Here is a 15,785-nt window from a genome sequence, read left to right as displayed (position 1 = left end):
AAACTGCTCTGTCTAATCAAAGACTGAATATAGCACATGCTTTCTTGGGATCACTGAAGTTCTATACTCTATGAGTAATGCTGCATAAGGTCTAGACCAGGCCTTACTCAGATTAAAACTCAATAGTCAAGGGCTTCCCTGGTAGCGCAGTGGTTGAGAGTCCGACTGCCGATGCAGGGGACATGGGTTCATCCCCTGGTCCGGGAACACCCCACATGCTGCAGAGCGGCTAGGCCCGTGAGCCATGGCCGCTGAGCCTGCATGTCCAGAGCCTGTGCTCCGCAGCGGGAGAGGCCACAACAGTGAGAGGCCCGCGTACCGCAAAAGAAAAAAGAAAAAAAAAAAAAACTCAATAGTCAAATTTTGGTTGGATTAAGGTGATCTGTCCTTATTTTAACAGACATATATTAAATCTTCTTTTGAGCAATATAATTTTATACCAAGCCTTTATAATTTTTCATATATAATGTCCAGTGGTCATTAAAAATATTACCAGGCATAGCAGAGAATTCTTGGGTATTGATAATGGCTTATTTCTTTATTTGTGTACTAGCTACATTGATGGGCTTATTTTGTGAAAATTTATACAGCTATTCAGTATGATTTGTATATATTTCTGTATTTAAAACTCCCAATAAAATTTTATTTAAAGAAATGTCAAAGACAAGCAGAACAGTGTTGTTTAGTCAAAGCCGGGAAACAACCTAAATGCCCACCAATAGTAGATGTTTATATAACAGATTGTGTTTTTTGCACACAACGGAATAACATGTGATACTAAGAATGTACAGACTACATTCACCTCAATGAATTACATGAATGTAAGGCTGAGTGTACGAAGTCAGACACAACACAGTACACACTACATAATTCCAAATATATAAATTTCAAAGATTGGCAGAAATACTCCATTGTGATAGAAGTCAGGATAGGGATGACTTTTGTGAAGAAGGTAGAGTAGAAACTGGCATGATTGTAAGGCTGGGCTTCTGGAGTGCTAATTAATTTCTGTTTCTTGTTCTGAATAGTGATCATACAAGTATTTTCACTATGTGAAAATTCATTAGGCTGCACAGTTATGAAATCATTTAAAGAATGCACACACATCAACATACGCTTGTGTGTAGATATATATGGATATGTATAAATGTAAATGTCATCTGATTAGATGAAATACAAGTCATGTTATTTTCTCCTTTTAACTTTTATATATTTTCCAAATTTTCTCTAAGAGAGCTACATTGCTTTAATAACAAAAATCAGTTTAACACATGTTATTTCTTTAAAAGTTGTGTTAGAGTTAAAGCTAGTAAAAAGATTTAAAGCTAGTAAAAAGATGTGCCTTTATAGTAGCAGTAGTTCCCAATTTGCCTGAGGGTGAAGGAGACATTAAAATGGACAGCTGGGAGCCAAAATCTAAGAGTAGCCATGCTAGAGTTTGCTGACCTTCCTTCTAACTGCTTGCATAAAGTGCCAGCCTATCTGTATTTCCCTTACTGGTGTCCATCCTATTCTTTAAAATTTCCATTCTTGACACTATGGAGTGGGATGATTTCAGCCTATACTGGGTCCTCAAAGGCTGTGGTCTGTAACTGGGTGGTATAGATGAGAACTGGATCACTAGGTGAACTAAGAAGTAAAAAACAAATCCACCATTCCTGTGCTAATAGGGGCTGAAATTTATAGACCATATAGATGTATTTATCCATATCTTAGAGATAGTATATGAAATAAAGAATATCCATTTCTCTGGCAGAAATGTAAAGTAATAAACACACAGAGAATAACTTCCAGCTTATATATTTCTTGTAAAGTGGTCTAAAGATCACCTGCATCAGAATCACTTGGAAAATCATTAAAAATGCAGATTTCTGAGCTACACATTAGAACTATTGACTCTATTCTGCAATATTCAAATTGTATATTTGCAATCAATTGCTGGTAATCCTTTTATTTAAGAAAAGTCCATAAGTAATCTTAGATTTTATTTTTATTGACTCGCCTAATCTCTAAGTGCCTTCTCTTGGCCTCACTATTTACTAAAACTGTTCTGTATATTTTATTTTCCACATATAGCTGTTTATCTAATGTTTGAAAAGTGGCAAATAGCTTATTATGGGCAGATTGTTTACCAAATTTAAGTAATTATCCTTACCTATTTTTCTAATTTTTAATTAAGATGATAAAACTGTCTAGTATCAATTTTGTATGGTAAATTTTCTATAGCAATCCTCCTCAAAAAGCGTGAGGAGAGCATTATATACCCCCATCCAGTCTACTTTTTGATCAAAGAAGTCATTTCAAGTAAACTGGAGATACACTGCTATTTGAATTGGGTGAGTCTTCTAGACACTTATACTGAATTTGAAATTATTTCTAGAGAAAAGTGCTGAGTTGGCCCATATGCACTAGACTAAAGACAAAAGCTACTTTGTGGCATAGAAATGGTGAAAAAACAGTCTAATAAAGCACTGCCAATGAGTGCATTGTTACAAGGCTTAAAAATCAGAATAGTGGTAGTTGTGGATGGGTAGATTGAAGAATACAATCAAATGATTTTGAAACACACCTACATAACTAAACAATTTATTTATTTTTAATACTAAGTTTTAGGTGCAGAGGAAATAAAATTTATCTTCTCTAGAATTATGGGCCCTTTTAAACCATTTCAATCATCAAGGATTAGTCAAGATTCCGAGCGCCGCTTACAAATAACCTGTAGAATCAGTCACCTCGGTTTCCTAAGTGCTTCAAGGTATTTATGCACAAATTCCCTTCCCTCCACTGTCCCCCACCCTCAAAAAAGTGACTTTAAAGGAAATAGATTCCAACATAGTAAAACTGCCAGAACTGCCAGTGCTGTGCTGGTGATGGACACAATGAAATACTTCTTAGACTAAGTTAGATTTCATTTTCCCCATAAATTAGGTAAGAGAGCAAATTCCACGTATCTATTGTCAAGTCAAAGTTGCAGCTCCATAACAAATTCAGAATATAGGTTCATTGATTAAAAGAGCCCATTGGAGGGCTTCCCTGGTGGCGCAGTGGTTGAGAGCCCGCCTGCCGATGCAGGGGACACGGGTTCGTGCCCCGGTCTGGAAGATCCCACATGCCACGGAGCGGCTAGGCCCGTGAGCCATGGCCGCTGAGCCTGCACGTCCGGAGCCTGTGCTCCGCAACGGGAGAGGCCACAACAGTGAAAGGCCCGGGTACCACAAAAGAGCCCATTGGAGAAAAAAGCACTTTGAGTAATTTTAAGTAGTTGCTCCAAATGAAAAAGAGATTACTTCATGAATTCATGACTATAATAAATTGTTTTAGAGTGTAAACTACAAGGTTCTCTCAGTTTCTTTAGGACTATTTTTAAAACCCTTTCCCAAAGAGAGTACTCACCCCATCTGGCCTGCCATCATTAGCAGTGACGATCAGAATGTAGCGATCAGTGCTTTCCCTGTCCAGTGCTTTCCCTAAGGTTAGAATCCCAGTACTAGTGACAGAGAAAACAAACAAACACATGAGACAGAAAAAGATATTATGTCACAGGGAGTCTTTCTACTATTGTGAACTACTTTTGATAGTTTTTCTTTTTTTTTTCCTTTCAGCAAACATAGCTTGAGTATTTAAGATGAACGATTCTAGGATTTATGCTGAAAATTGAAAAACGCTTTTAAGGCTGTTGAGCCTCTTAGCAATAATGAAAAATTGCCAAACTGAATGAGATAAGTGAGTTGATTCTGTAGCCTCCAAGGAAAAAAAAAACAAAACAAACTATGCTCAATTCATTACAGGACGAAAGATATCTATCTTGTTTGTGATGATTTCAAAGGTAAAAGAGTCCATTAATCTTTAGCAGTTTCATAATGCTTTGAGTAAAAAAGTGATTTCTTTAATCTATATCACCACTCCCATTCATTGTCACATATGTGACCACTACGGAAATGAAAACATCTAAATTTCATCTTTGATTAAACCATAGAGACTAAAATTTTTCTTCTTTCCAAATTTCAAAATAACTGAGTCTTACTGTAGAAAATTAGAAAATATACAGTGGAATATTAAAACTTTCATAGATATTATGGGTTTTTTAATATTTCTTTGTATTCTCTATTATAACCATATTTAAATACATTACAATTGCTTTCAAAAGAGTACTCAGGCTGCATATTTTACATTCTTTTCAAAATAATATAATTTTATGAACATTCGTTCTCTCATTTTACAATTTATAAAAACAAACTCTTTTGTTGATACACTAACAATTTTACCATCTTGTTATTCTCTTGAAATTTAGATATTTCTTAAGTATTATGTATAATGGGAGATGAACAGCCTTTGGGAAAATTCTCATACTTAGAATACTTTTAATACTAATTCTTAACCTTTTCACTGTTTAGAATACATACTTTCAGATATTTAAGCTTTTATTCTCCCATGTAACTCGTTTTATAACACTTTGGTCGCTTATTATGTTCTCTAAAACAAGTTCTACATTTATGTCTTAGATATTACAATCTGATGTTGTACATGGCATTTTAATTAAAGTCTAACAAGTATCTACTGTGAAGGAGAGGTTACATTAATTTAACAAAACATTAAAATATTTATCAAGTATAAAAGCATAATTTGTTTCTGATAGATAAAAGGCTTTCATTTTAATCCAAGTGCTTTTGTTGTTATAGTGGAATTTAAGCAATCCGCACCACATATGGTAGTTGAGTACAGAGAGTCAATGCCAAGGAATCAAAATCAGAGTCACAGTTGCTCTGTTTGTTTTATTTTATTGTTGTTATTGATATGGACTAAAAAAAAAGTTCTAAACATATGGTATGACTATGAAAAACTGACTTTGCTCATTGTACATTTTAAAATGTTTTGTCCAAATAACTGAAAACCAATTCCCAGGGTAGTTTGTAACAATCAAATTTGGATCAACTTCCCATACTGCAGATGGTTCAGATAACCCCATTCTAAAATGACATTCAAAGGGAAAAGTAAATCATTTATTGCTTCTGAGACTTATTCACAAGTAACTTAAGAAATCTGAAAATCTATCCAGAGTAAAATGAAAGAAAGAAGAAAATTCAGTTATTGTTTTCCACTTTTCTCCTCAGTTTAAGCTTTGACTCTATATTATGCCTTGTATATTAAATTAGAAAATCACTAGAAATTTATATTGTATTAGAATTTAGAGCCATATTATACTTAAATAGCTTATTTTTCATAGTCTGGTAATTATTATGGAAATAGTTCTTTGCTTAAGATGATGTGTGCCTTGTGTCCCAATGTCGTAGACAGTTAGACAGGATATTTGGGAAATGGAAAAAGAGAGAAAAAATAGGTACTGTCTTTTGGTATTCAAAGCTGAAAGACTAGCTTATGAGTACACACAAGCATCCTTCCACAAAATTCCAGAAATAATTGGAAAGGAGGACTCTTGCTACCAGCTGAATGGAAGCTACAGAGCAGTATACATTAGGCTGCATTTAGAAATGGCAGTAAATCTTACCAGTCCATATACTAAAAATACATAAGAATGACTCCTGATACAACATCAATAATAGTGCTACTTAAATTTTACATAATTGAAAATATATTGCACAGGAGTGATGTCAGTGAAAATGGTGACGCAGACAGCTTGAAGAGGCGGTCTCTCCACAGAAGCATCGAAAAATGAAGCAGGAAAAATCAGAAACAACTTTGATAGGACTCTGGAAAACAGTCAAAGGTTGACAGCACCCAAATGAAGGTAGAATTAAGAAAAAGGCAACTTAAAAATTGTAGTAAAGATCTGTTCCATTTTTACTTCTCCTTGCCCCAGCCCTTTCTGGCTTAGAGTAGTCTTAAAGATGGTGGTCAACATTCCCAGTGTGCTACTCTGGTCCTCGTTTCTGGAGGCAGCGAAACTATCCTTATTCACAAAGAATTGTTTATCTATTCCAACTGGTCTGGAGGCTGCCTGAAGGAATAATACATGGTTTTTGTCTTGTTTTGCCTAACTCAGAATTCACTCAAGGTGGAAAAGCAGTGGGTATTCCTGGAAAACAGTGTAAGTCAGGGAGCAACCTGCAGCCATCTGAAGCAATAGTTTATGTTTGAGGCATACAGTGGAACACCAAAAGCCTGGCAGGAAAAACTGGGTAGAGAGTTTCTTGGAAAATTAGGGCATTCAAAAGTGCCCATGTATACTGGTGAATAGAATTGAGAGTCCAGAAATGAATCCATACGTCTGTGGCCAGTTGATTTTCAGCAAGAATGCCAAGATCATTCAATAGGGAAAGAATAATCTCTTCAACGAACAATGCTGGGGCAATTGGAGATCTACATGCAAAAGAACGTAATTGGACTATCTCATACCATATACAAAATTTAACTCAAAATGGATCAAAAATCTATATGTAAGTACTGAAACCGTAAAACTCTTAGACAAAAGCATAGGGATAAATCTTTATGATTTGAGGTTTGATAATGTATTCTTAAATATGGTAACAATAGCATGAACAGCACAAAGAAAAATAGGGCTTCCCTGGTGGCGTAGTGGTTAGGAATCTGCCTAACAATGCAGGGGACACGTGTTCCAGCCCTGGTCCAGGAAGATCCCACATGCTGCGGAGAAACTAAGCCCATGTGCTACAACTACTGAGCCTGTGCTCTAGAGCCTGTGAGCCACAACTACTGTAGCCCATGCGCCTAGAGCCCATGCTCCACAGCAAGAGAAGCCACTGCAATGAGAAGCCTGCGCACTGCAACGAAGAGTAGCCCCCCGCTCGCCGCAACTAGAGAAAGCCCGTGCACAGCAACAAAGACCCAACACAGCCAAAAATAAATAAATAAAATAAATTAAAAATAAGTAAATAAACAGAATAGCAATAGTATATGTATTTAAAAAAAAGAAAAATATATTGATCTTCCTCAAATTAAAAATTTTTTGTGCATCAAAGTACAGTATCAAGAAAGTGAAAAAAAACCTACAAAGTGGGAGAAAATATTTGCAAATCATATATCTGATAAGGGTCTGGTTCTCCAAATATATAAAGGACTCCATACAACTCAACAGCAAAAAGGACAAACAACCCAATTAAAAAATAGGCAAAGAATAGATACTTCTCCAAAGAAGATATATGGCAAATTAGCACATGAAAACATGCTCAACATCATTAGTCATCAGGGGAATACAAATCAAAGCTACAATGAAATAGTACTTCATACTCACTAGGATAATTAACAAAACAGATGGGAAAATAATGTGTTGATGAAAACACGGAGGTATTGAAACACTTGTACATTGCTGGTGGGAATGTAAAATGGTTCAGTCACTATGGAAAACAGTTTGGCAGTTCCTCAAAAAGTAAATGATTACAATATGACCCAGCAATTCCAATTCTGGGTATACATTCAAAAGAATTGAAAACAGGTGCTTAAATACATGTATATTTGTGTGTGCTTAAATACATGTATCTATGTGTGTCTGTATGTGTGTGGATATTAGCAGTATCCACAATGACCAAAACAGAAAAACAGCCCAAATTTCCATCAATGTATGAATGGATAAACAAACTGCTGTGTACACATGTAACAGAATATTATGCAGTTATAAAAAGGAAAGAAGTACTGAGATATGCTTCAACATGGAAGAACTCTGAAACATTAGGCTAAGTGAAAAAAGCCAGACACAAAAGGTCACATACTGTGTCATTCTATTTATAGGAAATATCCAAAATAAATAAATCCATAGAGGCAGAACACAACTTGGTGGTTGTCAGTGGTGGAGGGGAAGGGCAAGTAGGGAGTAACTGCTTAACTGAGTTGTGTTTCCTTTTGGAATGATGACGATGTTCCTGAACTAGATAGAATTGATAGTCGTACAACACTGTGAGTCTACTAAATGCCACTGAATTGTTGACTTTAAAATGGTTAATTTTATGCTATGTGAATTTAACCTCAATTATATTAATTATATTGCACAGAATTCCCTCACCAAACACTGAGGCTATATTCCTGAAATGTATTGTGATTGACAAAATCAAGCTCTTTTATACAATGAGTTGGTTTGCCAAACCATAAAAATGGTGGTCAAAAGTTGTTTAAACAATGTAGATAAAAAGTAGTGGAGGGTATCTACTTCCAAACAAACCAACCTTCTATTTAAGTGTTCATTTTCCCAAATTGTATCATTTATTAGGAAATATTGCAGCAGCGTAATTATGCACTGAAAGAGATTATCTCACAGGTTTCATGCTTTGTATTCTTCCATTAATCTTTTTCAATACCTTCTACTGATTGTGATTAACATCATTTATACTTACAAGTGTCTGAGTCTTTGGCAGATTTATCATGCTGATTTGGGCATCATTTTTCAGGCCTTAAAATGATATTTAGAGAGGGTAAAATGTACCTCAAAATGTGTGATTGCTTCTAGTTTGATATGGCATTCCATGTTGAACAGTAATTAGTGATTAACAAACAGACCAATAGAAAGAGTTAGATATTGGTAGCCATTCAGGTAAGTTGATGGAGGCATGAACCAGCTGTGTGAGAAGGGTGATCTGAGCATATATTTTGAGAGTAGAGCTTACAGAAAAATATGCATATCATCTTTCTTACATGTTAATCTTCAGTGTAGCTCAAACTGATATGAAAAACATAAGCTTTAAATTTAGTGTCAAAATTAATTTAGTCACATAGAAATAAAAATGCCAGTGAAGATATAAAATTTTCAAACAAAGTTCTAACAAGGGGCAGAAATAACTCTGAGGTTCTTTTGCTTAGCACTTAGCCTTTAAGTGTTACATCACATGCCTTATGCTACAATGATGACATCAATAAGAATTCCTCAATTTCCTGCAATAAATAACAAATATTTTGCCATAATACTTGCAGAGGAAGTTTCTTTACATCTTGCTTAAATATTTACTTATAAATGAATGTTTGCTGAATAAATATTTGATGAATCATATGCAACTATTAGCACAGACATAAAAAGTTATTAAAATAATGCATTACACTACAGAACCATAAAGATCTGGCCATTTAATACATAACATTAACTGATTCACATAATGAATGATTGTGACCTTTAAGGAACAAACATTTTTCTTTAAAGAATAAGTTTCTTTCCTGGCCATATGACTAATCCACTTCATTAAAATGTCACACAGTGTGACAGAAAGAGAAAAACAAATACCATATGCTAACACATATATATGGAATCAAAAAAAAAAAGGGTCTGATGAACCTACGGGCAGGACAGGAATAAAGACACAGACATAAAGAATGGACTTGCGGATGTGGGGAGGGGAAAGGGTAAGCTGGGACGAAGTGAGAGAGTAGCATTGACATATATACACTACCAAATGTAAAACAGATAGCTAGTGGGAAGCAGCTGCATAGCACAGGGAGATCAGCTAGGTGCTTTGTGACCACCTAGAGGGGTGGAATAGGGAGGGTGGGAAGGAGACCCAAGAGGGAGTTGATACGGGGATATATATACACATATAGTTGATTCATTTTGTTATACAGCAGAAAGTAACACAATATTGTAAAGAAATTATACTCCAATAAAGATGTTTAAAAAAAATAAAGCTATGACACTGAAAAAAAAATGCATATAACAAGTCAACACTTGGTAAATCCACACTAGCACTGAAATGAATATTCATTACAACTAATATTTTTTAAAGAATTATAAAAATGTTTTGGTATATTTGTAATTCAATGGAAAAAAAAGGTAAGGTAATGAATGGTATTGTAATGATTATTGTTAAAATTGACATTATAGCATAAAATAATATTTAATGTAAACAATGAGCAAGTACTTTTTTTGTTGTTTTAAGAAGAAAAATGTAACCAAAAACACTATTTATATGAACTGAAGCATCTGATAAGACAGAACATGATTTCTTTTCTATTATTTTTTGAGAGAGCATCTGAATTATTCAAATCCTTAAAACTTACATAGAAGTGGTGATGCAAATTTGCACAAGTATCTCAGAAGTTTCAAAGAGGGAAGGGATTAAAATATCAATATTTCCCCCATTTCAAATGTGTTGAAATATATTGCTAAGGGTCTAGCCTAGCCTATAATTATCAATGGGAACAACAGCAATGAAGTGGCTGAAATAAAATTACCATAAGATAAAAGGCAATGAGTGCAGTGTACTGGACCCTGTATGATCATCAACAGAGACCATACATTCATCACAGAGTCCTGCCCTACTCTAGCTGTCCGGAAGAAGTTTGCATTTAAGGATATTTCTGTCTGTTTAGGCCAATTCAGACAAAGAGGATGTGCATTGACATCTTTCACACTTTGAAGAACCTCTGTAACCAACAAGGTGTGTCTGTTCGGTTTCAAAAGCATAAATTAGAGAGTAGTAGACAAACACTTGCTAGGGTAGCAGCATGAGTGAGTATGTCTTTGATAAAACTGGTAGCTCATTAGATTTCACAACCAGCAGTTTTAAAATCCTTCAGCATCAAGAGAAAAACAGATAAACACAGGAATGGAAATCTTTAACAGAGAAAGTAAGACCAGGGCAGGTGAAAACTTCACTGTTTTCTTATTTTTATCAGTTTTATTAACATATAATTCACATATCATTGAATTCACCCATTTAAAGTGTACAATTCAATAAATTTTAGCATATTTTCAGAGTAGTTCAACCATCACCACAATCAATTTTAGAATATTTTCATCACTGTACCCATTAGCAGTCATTCCTTATTCTCTGTCAGCCCCCACCCTCAGGCAACCAGTAGTCTACTTTCTGTCTCTATAGATTGGCCTATTCTGGACATTTAATACAAATGGGATCAAACCAAATGTGGTCTTTTGTGAATGATTTCTTTCATTTAGTATGTTTTCAAGGTTCATGCATGTTTCAGTACTTAATTCTCCTTTATTGCTGAATAATATTCCACCGTATGGATACACATTTTGTTAATTCATTTCATCTGTAGACAGACATTTGGGTTGTTTTCCACATTTTGCCATTGTAAATAATTCTGTTATAAACATTTCTGTGCAACTTTTTACGTGAACATAACATTTTCATTTCTCTTGAATAGACACGAGTGGAATTGCTGAGTTATATGGTAACTCTATGTTTAACATTTAGAGGAAATGAGAAATAGTTTTCCTGAGTGTACATTTTACATTCCCACCAGAAACATATGAGAATTCTGATATTTCCACATCTTCACCCATGTATGCTATTTCCTTTGTTTTTCATTATAGCTATTATAAGAGGATGTGAAGTGGTATTTCATGATTGTAATTTGATTTCCCTAATGACTAGTGATAATGAGCATATTTCCACATGCTTATTGGTCATTCATATATCTTCGAAGAAATGTCTATTTAAATTCTTGTTCATTTTTATTTAGATTATTTATCTGCTTATTTTCGAGATATACTAGTTCTTTACATATTCTTCATATATTTAAAATATTTTCTTTCAGTCTGTGGGGTTGTCTTTCACTTTCTTGATGGTGCCATTTGAATCACATTTTTTCAAATTTTGATGAGGTGCAACTTATTAGTCTTTTTCTTAATCACTTTTGCTTTTTGTATCATATCTAAGAAATCATTGCCTAACCCAAATCATAATTTACATCTGTATGTTCTTCTTCATTATATAGTTTAATCTCTTATATTTAGGTCTGTGATTCACTTTGAGTTAATTTTTACAGACGGTGTGAGGTAAAGACCCAACTTCATTCCTTTGCATGCTGTCTCAGCTTCATTTATTGAAAAGATTATTCTTTCCTAATTAGATTGTCTTAGCCTTTTTTTTTGGAAATCAATGGACCATAAATATTAGGGGTTATTTTTGGATTCTTAAGTTTATCCTAGTAATCCAGACATCTATTCTTATACCAGTACCACACAGTCCTGATTACTGTTAAAGTGTCCCTTTTACAAAGTTTTCTTTCTTTAAGAATGATTGTAAATTATAATTACTTATGATTAGTATGTACCTACGGGGGAAAATTCAAAATAGTAAATCTCTCCATTTTTTAAATGGAAGTTTATTCATCTGTGAAATCTAAAAATCTGGGAAATATTGTATCCAGGCATACAAACTCATGGCTGTACCACCCTCGTCAATGCAAAGTTGCACGTGTTTTTTTCTTACAAGATCAAGTGACCACACAGGGTTCTCTTGATTTGGCATTGTGTACCACATGTTCCTGAGACTGAAGCAGAGCCTGGCTAGTTTGTCAAATTTTTCACTTTATACTCATGGGCTACATTTAGATTTCCATCCTTTTAGGGAGTAAAACCACTCAGGACCACACAGAAAACACCAGAGAGATAGCAAGAACATCTCTTTGACAGCCAGCCACACGTAAAAACAGAGTGGCTACTTTGCTGTTGAAGAAGAGAAACAAAGCTAACGTCAATGCCTTCTTTAATGCCTGCTGTCAGTTTCCTCAATAGTTAAGACTGACATTGCCTCTGATATGTTCAGAGAGGTGAGCAGAATGACATGGACATAGACCTCAAAGGGGCTTAGAATGGGCATGAAATATTTTTATCTTAGCTTTTTTAGAGTATACCTATATTACTCTAAAATTGAAGGATGGACTTTGGTGGCACCTTAAATGTATCTGAATTACACTTTTTCTTACAAAATTCCCTTTGAACAATTTAGTGCCAAGTTACTCTTTGCAGAAATATCCTTGTTATTATGCATAGCTGACAAGTTTAAAGGGATCTAATTAATCCCAGGTTATACCTGCAAATGAACTGTTTCCACCTCAGTGGATTTTACCTAGTAAAATTTTTTTAAATAAATAAACAGTGCCCTGGGTATGATTTCTGGATTCAGAATTATCCCCCGCAGCTCTCATTAACACTCGTAGAAAAGAAAAGTAAAATAAAACTATAAACAGCTGAAAGTCTCTGATTAGAAGTCTGTCCTCTTGCTACCGGTACACTGTTTAACATTTTTAAAAGAAAAATAAATTTAGAAATTATTTTTAACTTACGTTTCTGAAAGATTAAAAACTCGCTGTGGATCTCCATTCTCAATGGCGTATGTTATTGGATCTCCCTCTCGATCAGTTGCCTTCAGAGAGAAAACATACTTTAATTATCAAGTAATTGATATGTCTTCCATTCAGTACAGTATAATATAGAAACTTGAAACTAATAGCACAGAAGATCCATGATACCTTAAAGTATAAAGATGAAAACACGGGCAAATGGCTAGATGTAAAATAAAGAATTTCTATCTGATCCCAGCATTTCTGTCATTTTATGTCATCTGAAAGTTGTAACAATGAATAAGAATAATATCTCCTGAATGTATACATAATCTTATCTGGTAGGGAAATACAGTAATGATTTTCCTATGGTTTACTTATTTAATTTTATATGAATAATTCAAACAAATATGTTGGAGTCTACATAAATGTTTACAGTGTCAAGAAATTATTTAATGCACTATTTTTTCTTTTTCTGCTCAGAATATATTGTCTGCAAAGCTTTATGGTTAAGAATTCTGAATCTGGAGCCAGAGAGCCTGAATAAAAAACTGGGCTCCATTTACTAATTGTGTGATTGTTTCTTAATTTCTTCATTTGTAAAATGAGAACTATAACAATATAAAAGTTAATAGATGTTGAGAGGTTTAAGTGAAATAATCTATATTAAAACACATAGACTAAATCTGGCATATTGTAAGTTTCAGTAAATATTAACCTTTTTTTCCCTTCTTCACTCAAGTCATAGTAGAAAAAATCTACAGCTTCTGACTTTGAGTTTGAGTTTCTCTTACCCAAAATAAAGATACACACTGTATATTGTGGCATTGGAGTGTGGGATTTTACCATCTAAAATATCCAATAATTCCCTTTTCAATTATCCATTAAGTCCCCTTATGGAAGACTTGGGTGAAGAAAGAAATCTGGATGATATAAAAGGGATGGGCGAGGGATCTGCCTAAGCATGACCCCAGGCGGAGGGGAAATCTTGTTTATTTATAAATTACTCGGCTGGCAGAGATACCAACCTCTCTGACGGGCAGGCACTGCCCTGAAGTTGGCAGGACCTACAAAAGTGGTGGTTATGTTGGGTCTTTTCAAACACCGGACAATAACCGTCCCAGCCATAAGAGGCTGATTATGAAATCCCATGTCCAGACCAACAGGGAGCACCATTCCTGCAGGTAGATTAGATGGCTTTGACATGGATTTCAGAGCCCTGGTCATGGGACAGCCCTATCAGCTACCACGGTGGATGGCTGGCCAGAAACCTCTCTTGGACCACATAAACTCCAGAGTCCAGGGACAACTGAGTAATAACGTAATATTTACTAAATGCCAGGTTTTGTGGGAGAAGCTTTGTAGGATTAGTTAAAAGTGTCTCCTCCATAAAACACTTCCTTCACATGGCTTCTGTAACATCCTATTCTCCTGCTTTTAATTCTACCTTATCAGCTACTACCTCTTTTCCTTGGCTGATTTTTCCTCATCTATCAGACATATTTATATAGGATGCTCCAAAGGTTTGTTCTTGGACTTCACTTACTTTGTCAACCTCATCCAACTGCAGAGCTTTAAAACTCTTTCTATGTTGAAGACTCTCATATCTCTAAACCAGCCCTGTCCTCTGAATTTCAGACCTATATCCAATTGCCTGTTTGATCCCCAATTAGATCAATTATAAACACCCCCAATTTTAAATGTTAAAACTCCCCAATCCTGATCTCTCTCTGCTACTCTCCCACTGCTCAAGAAGACAACAACCTGCTGCTTTCAGTATTCATTATCTCAGTAAATAGCAGAAACTACATCCTTCTACTTGCTTGTCCTTAACTGAACATTCTTACTCCCCAGGGTAATCGTCGGCAAATTCCATTGGGTCTATATTTAGAACATCTGCAGTTATCTGGCTGTCTCTGAACTCCAAATACCATCTCCCTCATGGATTATGTAATAACCATCTGACTAGTACTCCTGCTTTCTCCTTTGCACCTTCACCGCAGCCCTTTTTTTTTTTTTTTTTTTTTTTTTTTTTTGTGGTACGCAGGCCTCTCACTGCTGTGGCCTCTCCCATTGTGGAGCACAGGCTCTGGACGCACAGGCTCAGAGGCCATGGCTCACGGGCCCAGCCGCTCTGCGGCATGCGAGATCCTCCTGGACTGGGTCACGAACCCGTGTCCCCTGCATCGGCAGGCGGACTCTCAACCACTGCGCCACCAGGGAAGCCCCACAGCCCATTTTTAATTAAGCAAAGTAACCATTTTTCCCAGGCCAAGATTTTATTTTTTAGTAAGGCTATGGCATTATTATGCATTATTACATACACACACACACACACACACACACACACACACACACACAAATGGAATAAAATAAAATAGTAAAATACAATGAAATAATAAACTACTTACGATAATACCTTTGAAACATTCAAACTAAATTTTAAATTTCATTAAATTAATTATAATGTAAGGGCAAGGGCAGAGAGTAAGAAACAAAATAATTAAACACCTACACACAGTCAATGGGATTAATAGTACACGGTTGATATTTTCCCCTTGTTTTTTGTCCTTTTCCAGACAAGTATTAATAAAAAAGATAAAATGGAACTACAAATAATGATACTCAGTTAACTTACTGGAGAAACACAGAATTATGCTGTATATGGAGACTACATTTTATCACTAAAAAGTTCACACTAAATGTTTTCTGTTGTTTTCCTCTTTCAATCAGTCATTTTAATGTCATATTGTTATAGATATTATCAATTTCTTTGTTTTTGGTATGTGGTTATTGTT

At 35.1% G+C, this 15,785-nt stretch overlaps 1 protein-coding gene across 1 annotated transcript in view; it reads right to left on the bottom strand.

The window, feature by feature from the left end:
* PCDH15 (protocadherin related 15) overlaps nucleotides 1-15,785 on the bottom strand; it is a 743,572-nt gene that overhangs the window by 243,510 nt on the left and 484,277 nt on the right. The window contains 2 exon segments of the mRNA XM_032608284.1: nucleotides 3,394-3,487; nucleotides 12,991-13,070. Coding sequence (XP_032464175.1) covers nucleotides 3,394-3,487; nucleotides 12,991-13,070 — 174 coding nt within the window.

Source organism: Phocoena sinus, chromosome 16 (genome assembly GCF_008692025.1).
Source record: "Phocoena sinus isolate mPhoSin1 chromosome 16, mPhoSin1.pri, whole genome shotgun sequence".
Taxonomy (NCBI): domain Eukaryota; kingdom Metazoa; phylum Chordata; class Mammalia; order Artiodactyla; family Phocoenidae; genus Phocoena; species Phocoena sinus.
Note: the sequence above shows the minus strand (reverse complement) of the source record. Positions and strands in the feature narration are given on the sequence as shown.